At 41.1% G+C, this 12,197-nt stretch overlaps 1 protein-coding gene across 6 annotated transcripts in view; it reads left to right on the top strand.

Annotated features, from left to right (window-relative positions):
- Positions 1-12,197, top strand: part of CDKL5 (cyclin dependent kinase like 5) — a 532,110-nt gene that overhangs the window by 422,773 nt on the left and 97,140 nt on the right. For all 6 annotated transcript variants that reach the window (XM_077480758.1, XM_077480757.1, XM_077480763.1 and 3 more), the window contains one exon: positions 11,304-11,384. In XM_077480758.1, coding sequence (XP_077336884.1) covers positions 11,304-11,384 — 81 coding nt within the window. The remainder of the gene's footprint in view (positions 1-11,303; positions 11,385-12,197) is intronic.

Below are 12,197 nucleotides of genomic sequence, written 5' to 3' on the forward strand. Positions count from 1 at the left end.
AAATAAACGGACTTGCGCACACACGGAGTAAAGTCGGTTCATTTTGAACGTGGCTCCAGGTAGACGGAACTAGCGAAGGAAGTCAATGTCACCACCTCCATCAGCGAGATTGACACCTCGCTAGCCCCGTCACCTGGTATGGATTTAAAGGGGAAGCCCTACACCGAAAAACGGCGTGGGGGTCCCCCCAAAGTCCATAGCAGACCCTTATCCGAGCACGCAGCCCGACCAGTCAGGAAAGGGGGTGGGGACGAGCGAGGGCCCCCCTCCTGAGCCGTACCAGGCCACGTGCCCTCAACATGGAGGGGTGGTTTGGCCGTAGGGCCCCCCCACCCCAAAGCACCTTGTCCCCATGTTGATGAGGACAAGGGCCTCTTCCCGACAACCCTGGCCGTTGGTTGTCGGGGTCTGCGGGCGGAGGGCTTATCGGAATCTGGGGGCCCCCATATTTCGGCCCCCTACCTTATGTGAATGAGTATGGGGTACGATGTACCCCTACCCATTGACCTGGGGAATAAAAGTGTACATAAAAAAGGTTTTTAAAATACTTTATTAGACAGCTCTGGGGGTCTCCTCTTCTTCCGTCTTTGGGGGTCTTCTTGCCGGACTCCTCCGCTATCTTCTGCTCTTTTACTAGCGGAGGAGCTCGGCTTTCTCCTTCACCGCCGCTGCCGCCCGGGGGTCTTCTTCCGACTTGTGAGAGAGTGGGGTCTTGTCCCGCTCTTCGGGGGTCTTGTCCCCGTAAAAGAGCAGAAGATAGCAGAGGAGTCCGGCGAGAAGACCCCCGAAGACGGCAAAAGAGAAGACCCCCGGAGCTGTCTAATAAAGTATTTTAAAAACCTGTGTTGTGTTTTTTTGTGTACACTTTTTTCCCCAGGTGAATTATTATTAAAGGGGGCTCCCGGATTCTGATAAGCCCCCTGCCCGCAGACCCGAAAACCAATGGCCAGGTTTGTCGGGAAGAGGCCTTTGTCCTCATCAACATAGGGACAAGGTGATTTGGGGTGGGGGGGCTGTAGGGCCCCCCTTCCTCAAAGCACCCCCCATGTTGAAGGCACGCAGCCTGGTATGGCTCAGGAGGGGGGGGGTGCTCGCTCGTCCCCACCCCCTTTCCTGACTGGCCGGGCTGTGTGCTCAGATAAGAGTCTGCTATGGACTTTTGGGGGACCCCCACGCCATTTTTTCGACATAGGGCCTGCCCTCTAAATCCATACCAGGTGATGGGGCTAGCGAAGTGCCGGCGACATTCACTTCCTTCGCTAGTCCCATCTACCTGGAGCCACGTTCAAAATGAACAGACTTTTCTCTGTGTGGGCAAGTCCGTTCATTTCAATAGTCCGGCGGACTAGCACACAGACGAGCGGATTGTCCGCCGGACTGCTGAGTACGGCAGACAATTTTGAGTCAAAACTTCTTTCTAAGTCCACCGGACTTTTGTGAAGAAAAAGTCCGCCGGAGCCCACACACAGGCAGATTGTCCGTGGACTCTGGTCCGACGGACGATCTGATCGCGTGTACGCGGCATAATCATGTGTATGGGGCCTTAGACAATAGCCAAGGTAAACTGCTAACCAGAAGAAAGTGAGCAATTCAGAAACAGGCTACTTATATGGCTACTACACTGTATTAAAAAGGGAACCAGACATGTCGTAAATTCAACATAATTTTTTTTACCCTAATAATCTTCTTTACAAAGAAGTTGTTTGCAAAATCGTTGTACTGATTATTTTTCTGCTGTCTTTTGGTTGTAAATCAGACATGCCTTCAGTGTGCATTTGCCTTATCACAAACAATTATTCTGGACTATTAATTAATCCAGCTGTCTTCCAGCTTCCATTACCGATAACATGGACAACTAATTATCAAAACTGTTGGGTGCTACATTGAAAACCGTCTGTAGGGGCTGGAGTTTAAATAACTATGATATAGGAATCAAAGACATACTTAATAAAGCCGAATGCTAAAGGCTAGAAAATAAATTTTTAGAAGTGTGAAGGGCATTGAAACATGTTCAAATGCTACTGATTATTGCTGGCCAAACATTTGACAGATTTGCTTTAACTTAAGGTATAGCTGGAGGCAAAACTTTCTTTGCTCACAAAAAAGTAAAAGTAAATGTGAGTGCATATCCATAGTGCCCCAAATAGGCTAATGAATCATGTATGGTCTAAAAAAAAAAGACAAAAGTAATACCAATGATGTAATAATGTGCGCTTTATGAGCAACAGTTATAATACAATCACAATAATAAGTATTCACTTGTCACTACTCATATCCTAGCACCGCCCTTTATTTAGGGGCAATGGCCGCACATCCAATAAAATCACCTTTATTAAGTCATATTCAAGAAAGTCTCTGCACACTACATTTAAGGGAGCATAGTACTCCAGCTAACGTGTTTCACGCCATCAGCGCTTAGTCATGAGCTAGCTAGAGTGCTATGTTCCATGGAATTTAGTGTGGAGAGTCTTTCTTAAAGTGGATGTAAACCCTCACATATACCCAGTGAAGAGAACAGCCTCAGGGTGATACACAAGGATGAAACAAATCTCCCTATATAAGTTTGACATGTATATCTGCTGTCTTCAGCTGTATTTATTCTTAGCCCCTGCACACACAGCCGGAAATTCTGATGGAAAATGTCCGATCGGACCGTGTTGTCGGATAATCCGACCGTGTGTGTTCTCCATCTGACTTTTTCCGTCGGAATGTCCGACCAACAAAGTTTGAGAGTTGGATATAAAATTTTCAGACAGCATGATCAGATCGGACTTTGTCCGATCGTTTGTAGAGAATTCCGATTGGACAAAGTGCCACGCATGCTCAGATCAAATTACAAGACCAAAGCTATTGGCTACTAGCCTGAACGTAGTCCCGTCGTAGCGAACGAACGTCATCACGTTCTGAACGATCGGATTTTCCGACAACTTTGTCCGACCGTGTGTATGCAACACCAGTTTCGGACAAAATCCATCAGAACAAATCCGACAGAATTTGTGGTCGGAATGTCCGTGTGTACAAGGGCTAAGACGGCAAGCTGACTGCTAATCTATTTATAGTAACCTCTTGTAAAACACACTTCTATCTCGGAGAACGTGTGAGAAGTTATCAGGCTGACAGAGCTACGGAGCAAGAGACAGCTACGGGACATAGGGCTTTAGAGAGAGATAAGAAAACACTACCGATATATGTGCCCAGCTCAAATTTCATGAATCGGGTTTACATCCACTTTAAATATGTCTTAATAAAGTCGATCTTATTGGATGTGCAGCCCACCAGATTCTTCTCTTCTACTGTCAAGCCTGTGACAAACAGGGCCACCATCTGCTAGCGTGCAGTGGAAGTGATACAGGTGAAGACCCACCTAGAACGGTGATCATCTTTAGGGGCAGTGGCATTAAAATTTCACATTTAGCTGTCATTTTGTGACAAAACACATATAGTGGAGAGACGTGCTGACATCACCATCGCCCTCGTGTCCCGGAAGGACAGGTCAGTTTGGTTGTGTGCTGGCTGATGCACCAAACTCTCAAGGTGCAATTGTTCTAATGCTGTTGTAAGTGCAATGTTTTATTATTTTAATAAACGCTTAAAGGATTTTATACTATGAGGAGCTTTCTGTTTTCTTGGTGAACTTCACATCCATCCTGCTGAGGTAAGTGAAGCCACAAGTGCAGGAGTGCATAGCGATTTGGAGAAAGGCCAAGGCTGGGTTATAAGCCATAAGCGCAAAGTGACCCTTGTAATGAGTTTTTCAGCTTCTGGTGGAGAAATTGTTGCACAAGGTGGTGGATGGTGGAGATTAACACCAAGAATCTAAGATCTACTATCACAAACAACTATCTCAGACATCTGTGGACTTTTTCGGACATTTGTTTTTTCTATTTTTTTTTTTTATTATTTAGCACAATTCTATATTTAAACCATTGGAGAATTGCTGCTTAATTTTCATATTTAAGGTTACTTAATTTTTTTTATTATTTCTTTTTAAATTTTGTTACATTTTGTTCACTGTATGGCTGTCCCTGCTCAACAGAAGTTGATCAAACATTGCTGTGGATGGAGAAATCTGCCTTTTTTTCATTCAGCCCACAGGGCCAAGATATTTTATGGGCCCAGGACAAAATTATAACGGTCCCTTCAGTAACAATTTGCTAAACAGTTGCTGCCATGCTCATCTCACATGTGAGAATCCATATTGTAATAAAAATGCAAAAATAGTTTTAGTAAAGGTAAAGCAGAGTTTCAGATAAATAGATGCAATATATACTGTACACCTGACCTGTTTTTTCTGTGAAATTATGTGTGGTTTTATTCAGCCTGCCACATTTTATAGCCAGAAAATAACATCAATATTCCGACACTTTAGCTTTTTATATCAGACACAAACCCAAATCAGTCTTTTTCATTGTACTGTAGTCAGATCAATTCAGTTTTGTGTAAGATCTTTTCTAAAAGCCTTTATGGATTCACAGTTTGTTCTTTGCTTAATTAAATAAACTATTTTATACCAAGAATGACTCTTGGCTAGTGCAACTAGGCGCCAATCGAAATATATTTGGCTATGTTAAAAATAGTAATGTATGTTGATGCTTCAGGAGCATACGCTGGCTTTACACAACGTAATCTTGACTTTCAGCTACAGTACAAATTACTGTTTAATTTGCTTTCATGCCTTCTGGAGTTCCCACAATTAGAGCTGTAGGGCCAACGTGTTGCTACCAGCAATTTTCAAGCGTGTTTGGGTTCTTGATGACCTCTGCAAGTACCTTCAAAACAGATTAAGGGAGAATTTGTAATCCTTTGAATTGAGCCTAAAAATCTAACGATCAAAGAATAATAACTCACAGAGAATTAAACATTATCTGCCCTTGATCTGCAAAAAAATAAAATGCTCTGTATTTTTCATAATAATGATCAATATGGGTTTCTCTAAACCTTTTGAATGTTTGCTTTTCATTGCACTGTCTCTCATTGCTCTGTTTTTAAAACCTATTTTAATATCACACCTAGAGGATATAATGTTAAACGGCAATGTTTGTAATAGCTCTGACTCGGCAGATATTTCTTTACTTAGTCGTTATGTTTTTAACAATCTACAGGAGACCATAAATGTGCGAGTGGTCTAAAGAAGTACAACCTGTGAGCAAACTATAAAGTACTAAACTAAATAACAGGACCAGGATCTAGTTGTAATATGTATAGCCATTTGCATGCAGTGCCTGATTCCACTGACAGTGTACTCTGGCCCCGGCACTACATTGTGTAGGAGGGTGGGGCCCGCCTGTTCGCTAGTGATTACTGCTTTAACCACTTTCAGACCAGACTATTTTGCAGGCCAATGACCAGACCACTTTTTGCAATTCGGCACTGCGTCGCTTTAACTGACAATTGCGCGGTCGTGCGACGTGGCTCCCAAACAAAATTGACGTGCTTTTTTCCCCACAAATAGAGCTTTCTTTTGGTGGTATTTAATCACCCCTGCGGCTTTTATTTTTTGCGCTATAAACAAAAATAGAGCGACAATTTTGAAAAAAACTCATTATCAGTTTAGGCTGATACGTATTCTTCTACATATTTTTGGTAAAAAAAATCGCTATAAGTGATTATTGATTGGTTTGCGCAAAATTTCTAGCGTTTACAAAATAGGGGATAATTTTATGGCATTTTTATTAAAAATTTAATTTTTCCTAGTAATGGCGGCGATCAGCGATTTTTATTGTGACTGCGACATTGTGGCAGACACATCGGGCATTTTTTACACATTTTTGGGACCATTGTCATTTATACAGCAATCAGTGCTATGCAAATGCACTGATTCCTGTGTAAATGACACTGGCAGTGAAGGGGTTAACCGGGGGTAGCAGTGTAGGAGTTAAGTGTTCCTAGGGGTGTGTTAATAACTGTGGGGGCGTGGCTGTGTGCTAGTGAACACTGATCTCTGCTCCAATCACAGGAAGTAGAGATCAGTGTCACTTGTTGCTAGGCAGAACGGGGAGATGCTGTTTACAACGGCATCTCCCCGTTCTCCTTCCCTGTGAGACGATCGCGGGTATCCCTGCGGCGATCGAGTCCGCGGGACCCGTGCCTGGACTCACGGGGGTCCAGACCGGCACGCGCGCGATGACAGGGCGGCAAATTCAGCTGGACGTACCTGTATGCCAGTTTGCCTGCCCGTGCCATTCTGCCGATGTACATCGTTGTGCGCTGGTCGGGAACTGGTTACATTTTTGCACAGTTTTGCTTTAAAGACCCACTCCTCAGTTTAAGAAGGGGCACCGTTGATCTAAAAAATGCTAAAGTCTTTTTTTTTTCTGAGACCATGCTACCAAAATTTTGAGCGCTTTTTATTAGAGGTGCACTGAAGTTTCGGCCGCTGAAAATTATCGCCTGAAAACTGTGTTTTTGTTTATTGGCTGAAAGAAAAAAAGCTGATACTGAAAGGGGTGGGGGGCTGCCCCGGGTGCCGCCCATTGTAGGAGTGTTATCCTGCCATACCAAGTCCTCCACTCCCTCCTCCTCTCCTTGCCAGGATCTCTATGTGTCACAAAGATGAATTGCACGGACCACAGTAATAATGTCCCGCCTCCTGTGATAGATGGCACACTGATCCAATGGCGGGATATTTAATCAATGCGACGTGATCACAGGAGGCGTGACATTGTTACTGCAGCCTGGGCAATTCAAATCCACTCCATGACACATGGAGATCACTGCTCTGATCTGGGCACAGGCCGGCTGCATATGATGGGCACTGGTGAGGCTGCTGGGCACAGGCAGGCTGCATATGATGGGCACTGGTGAGGCTGCTGAGCACAGGCAGGCTGTATATGACGGGCACTGCTGAGGCTGCTGGGCACAGGCAGACTGCGTTTGACGGGCAAGGGTGAGGCTGCTGGGCAGAGGCCGTCTGCATATAATGGGCACAGATAGGCTGCATATGACGGGCACTGGTGAGGCTGCATATGACTAGCACTGGTGAGGCTGCATTGATCTCTTGTATTATGTCTGCTAAAGGTGCATCAAATATAAATTTTGCTAATAATATTAGCAGTGTGTTTAAGTTAAAGTAAGAGACTGCAGACATGATACAAGAGATGGCCAGAGACTGAGGACATGATACAAGAGATGGTTAGAGACTGAGGACATGATACAAGAGATGAGAGACTGCACATTGCATTTTTCCTGCCCTTTCTTGCACTAAAGGTGCCAATAATGGCCAACAATAAATTCATATCAATTTTAATTGATAATATTAATTAAAAAAGTTGAATATAATACAATTATATATAAAAATATAAATATTTTTTAAAAACTGTCATTTTCGCATTCGGTTTTCGGCAAAGTGCATCCTGCATTTTCGGTTTCGGCACCAAAATTTCCATTCAGTGCACCCCTACTTTTTATACGAATTTAATGTTTACAAAAGGGAGATGGAAGACTGGTACACTTGCTTTGTTTATTCAGAAATGTGAACATCTGTAAGAGTGCACTGACAGAACATGGCTGGAAAAGATTTATGAAAGTTCATTAACAAAAATATGAAGGACACATTAGTGTCCATGGCCAAAGTTGCCCTATTAAAGTGGCCTAAAGTAAAATAATGACCTTATTTGCTGGATCATGGAACTTTCCCCACCTTTCACCTTTAAAATACTTACCAGCTCTGCACTTCTTTCCCATTCAATTTGTTTGCCGCTGTACAATTGATTGCTCAGGTAGAGGAAGCTTAGTACACCCCTAAGTAAAAATGTCCAAATTGGGTCCAAAGTGTCAATATTTTGTGTGGTCACCATTATTTTCCAGCCCTGCCTTAACCCTCTTGGGCATGGAGTTCACCAGAACTTCACAGGTTGCCACTGGAGTCCTCTTGCACTCCTCTATGATGACATCACGAAGCTGGTGGATGTTAGAGACCTTGCGCTCCTCCACCTTCCGTTAGAGCATGCCCCTCAGAAGCTCAATAGGGTTTAGGTCTGAAAACATGCTTGGCCAGTCCATCACCTTTACCCTCAGCTTCTTTAGCAAGGCAGTGGTCATCTTGAAGGTGTGTTTGGGGTCGTTATCATGTTGAAATACTGCCCTGCAGCCCAGTCTCTGAAGGGAGGGGATCATGCTGTGCTTCAGTATATCACAGTACATGTTGGCATTCATGGATTCCTCAGTGAACTGTAGCGCCCCAGTACCGGCAGCACTCATGCAGCCCCAGACCATGACACTCCCACCACCATGCTCAACTGTAGGCAAGACTCCTTTGTTTTTGTACTCGTGGTGACCGCACGCTTGACACTATCTGAACCAAATAAGTTTATCTTGGTCTCATCAGACCACAGAACATGGTTCCAGTAATCCATATCCTTAGTATGCTTGTCTTCAGCAAACAGTTTGTGGGCTTTCTTGTGCATCATCTTTATAAGAGGCTTCCTTCTGAGATGACAGCCATGCAGGCCAATTTGATGAAGTGTGCAGCGTATTGTCAGAAAACTGATAGGCTGACCTCCTACCCCTTCAACCTCTGCAGAACTTCTGGCAGCAGTACATCTATTCCATCTACATCTATCTATACATCTATGTATTTCCCAAAGACAACCTCTGGATATGACGCTGAACACGTGCACTCAATTTCTTTGGTCGACCTTGGTGAGGCCTGTTCTGAGTGGAACCTGTCCTGTTAAAGTGCTGTATGGTCTTGGTCACTGTGCTGCAGCTCCGTTTTAGGTTCTTGGCAATCTTCATATAGCCTAGGCCATCTTTATGTAGAGCAATCATTTTTTTTTTCACATCTTCAGAGAGTTCTTTACCATGAGGTGCGATGTTGCCACAACTTCCAGTGACCAGTATGAGACAGTGAGAGCGATAACACCAAATTTAACACACCTGCTCTCCATTCACACCTGAGACTTTTTATCACTAATGAGTCACATGACAGTGGGGAGGAAAATGGCTAATTGGGCCCAATTTGGACATTTTCACTTAGGGATATACTCACTTTTGTTGCCGACGGTTTAGATATTAATGGCTGTGTGTTGAGTTATTTTGAGGGGACTACAAATTTACAATGTTATACAAGCTGTAAACTCACTTCTTTACATTGTAGCAAAGTGTAATTTCTTCAGTGTTGTCACATGAAAAGATATAATACAATATTTACAAAAATGTGAGGGGTGTACTAACTTTTGTAAGATAACGCAAAATGACAAATATTTGTGATATATATATATATATATATATATATATATATCACAAATATTTTGTATGCGTTCCCTTTTGAAACATAAAAACTGATACATAGAAATGATGATAGATATACAGTATATACATTGGGCGTTGGGATTCCTTGAGCAAGAAGTTTCTATTGACATCAATGATATTTTTAGCTATCTATGATGGGGTGATTCTTCCCAGTAGCCACAAATTTAAAGCAGGAATTCAGCAACGTATAAAATGCACATGATTACTAGGGGTTAAGTCCAATAAGATTCATGTGCCAGTTTGTGGACTTTTATTTAAAATTGACATTTTTACTGAGTGCTGTGAGCATAGTTATCATTATACTTCCAGCGGGGGAGTCTCCCTGCTTTCGGAATACAATAGTGCAAAGGGGAGGATTCCCCCATCCACTTCAAATATGTAGATAGGGGAATCAGCTCAGTTCTTTTCATTCGGCCCGCTGGCTGAATGAAAATTCTGAACCGTGTGTGACCAGATTAACATGTCTTCCTCTTTTCAGCAGAATTAGTAGTTTACAAAAGACAACTTGGAAGGAAGGTAACATTTTTTGATAAATCAGTCCAATTCACAAGACATAGCGAAAACACCGCATTTCTATTGAGATCAACATGAATTTCCTGTACTTACAGAAAAATGTTCTTTGCCTTAAAAATAAAAACAAATGCAGATACTAAGGACTGGTAAGCTGCAGTATAATTACATTTTTAAGTTTCAACATTTTGTATTAACGTTTTACAGGTGCAAGTATCGCAGATATGAAGTTGTTAAGTTTTACAGTAGAGGTACCACAGTCAAATTTTACCATGCGCTCATATCTAGATAATACAACTTTACAAGATACAATTTTATACAATATAGTGGATACTACATGAGATCAATGGCATATGTGCATTCAAATATAGAGATATCATTGATACAAGTACACAAAATTTAATAAAAGAACAAAAAACAAAGACCACAAGGAAAAAACAATAAACCGATGTAAGTGTATTAAACTGCACCACAGTACCCTAACCAGTGTTCCAAATCTGAGAATAATTACATTTTTATATTCAGCATTAAACTAGTAGTGTACACATGTGCAGCCACACTTCCCATCTAGAATAAAACATGTGAGCTTGTTGTTGTGATTATGCAAGAAAGTTTGCATAAGTACAGTGGACATGCACTCTATGGACCACTTCTGATAAATTAGGAGCTTGCTATATTTATATCTCTGTGCTCAGGTTTGGATATCCACCAAAAGATCCAAATGTCAGTGTGTGTGTGTGTGTGTGTGATATATATATATATATATATATATATATATATATATATATATATATATATATATATATATATATGTATATATATATATATATATATATATATATAGATAGATAGATAGATAGATCTATATATATATATATATATATATATATATATATATATATATATATATATATATATATAGATAGATATATATAGATATTTATATATAGATATTTATATGTAGATATCTATATGTAGATATCTATCTATTATATATATATATATATATATCAAGTCTCTGATTCTGATATATTACTTAAGATACAGTGGTGCACTGTGGTAAATATTTTGTTGTGTGCCAAATACACATCTAAGTTACCTTACTTCACGCACATTTCGCAGTTATATAGTACATTTTTTCAGTATAGGTTTACAACAAATCGCGATTACATGCCTTAGAACCTACAGATTTTTTTGGTTTCATACAAATATGTTCTCCCTGAGGCCAGTAAGAAATTAAACCGTAAAAAGGCATATACATACGTAAAGACCGCAAAGCATTTGTATTCTATAGTTTCCTGAATTATCACTACTAGTAATCCATTCTTTCCATATACCAGCTGAAGGTAGTTGGAAAGAATCTGTAGGATGTCCAAATGGAGTTTCATTATACCAATACATATTTTACATGTGGATAGTACATTTGCTATATGTATGCAAAGACAAAACAGGTTCTATACTATATTTGTTATACAAAAAGTTCTTTTATAGATTTTGTTTGTGTTTATTTGTAAAGATTTCTTCCCTTTCTTGTATTTCAGTTTCCGGCTGTAAATCACCCTCAGTCTTTGGAAAGACGATATTTAGGCATCATTAGTGGTGTATTACTTGACCTCATGAAGGTATGGAACATCTTCTATGAGTGCTCATTGCCATTTATGTGTTTCTGTTAAAGTGTGCAGTGATTTATTTAGCTGCCATGAGGAGTGGAGATGCTGCTCTCTGCTTCTCTTCACAGCACTATGTGAACTGGCCAATGAGAGCAATACAAACAACCAGTTTAAAGGCTATCTTCAGGCTGTATGACAAAAAAAATTAAGTCAGCTGCTACAAATACTGTAGCTGCTGATGTTTAATAAAAAGGACACTTACTGAACCTGTCCAAAGATCCAGCGGTGTCCACACCTGGGCCAGTTCTTCACCGGCTTTCAGGTCATTGGAGCCGACGTGTTTACTAAAGGGCAAACTTATGCCGTAAGTTCCTCTTTAAGGAGTTTAGTCCCTTAACATATGACAGGATTTGGTAAGTAAAAACTTTTCATGGGGATACTTGGGTCAATTTGACCTTTCAGTAAATATGTATAACGTTAATGCTGTATTATTCAGATGTAAATAGGCTCTTTCAGAAAACAAAACGCAAGACACTGTAAATTCAACATCGTTTATGTCTCAGCGATGTGTTGACTGTCATAGGACCCAGTAGCTCTAGAACAGGGGTAGGCAACCTTTGATCTTCCTAATATCATTGCTGAGCTACAGAGATTCCATTCCCTAACAAATTTTAAAATCAACCATAGTAAGTCGGAAATTCTCCCTCTTACTATTCCCTCTGGCTTGGGCACTCAACTGCGAGCCTCTTTTTCTTTTACATGGTGTAGCTCATCTTTGAAATACTTGGGCATTTATCTCCTAGCCATATAGTCACAAGTATACAC

This window comes from Lithobates pipiens, unplaced genomic scaffold (genome assembly GCF_037356315.1).
Source record: "Lithobates pipiens isolate NorthernLeopardFrog02 unplaced genomic scaffold, aLitPip1_a1.2 Scaffold_16, whole genome shotgun sequence".
Lineage (NCBI taxonomy): Eukaryota > Metazoa > Chordata > Amphibia > Anura > Ranidae > Lithobates > Lithobates pipiens.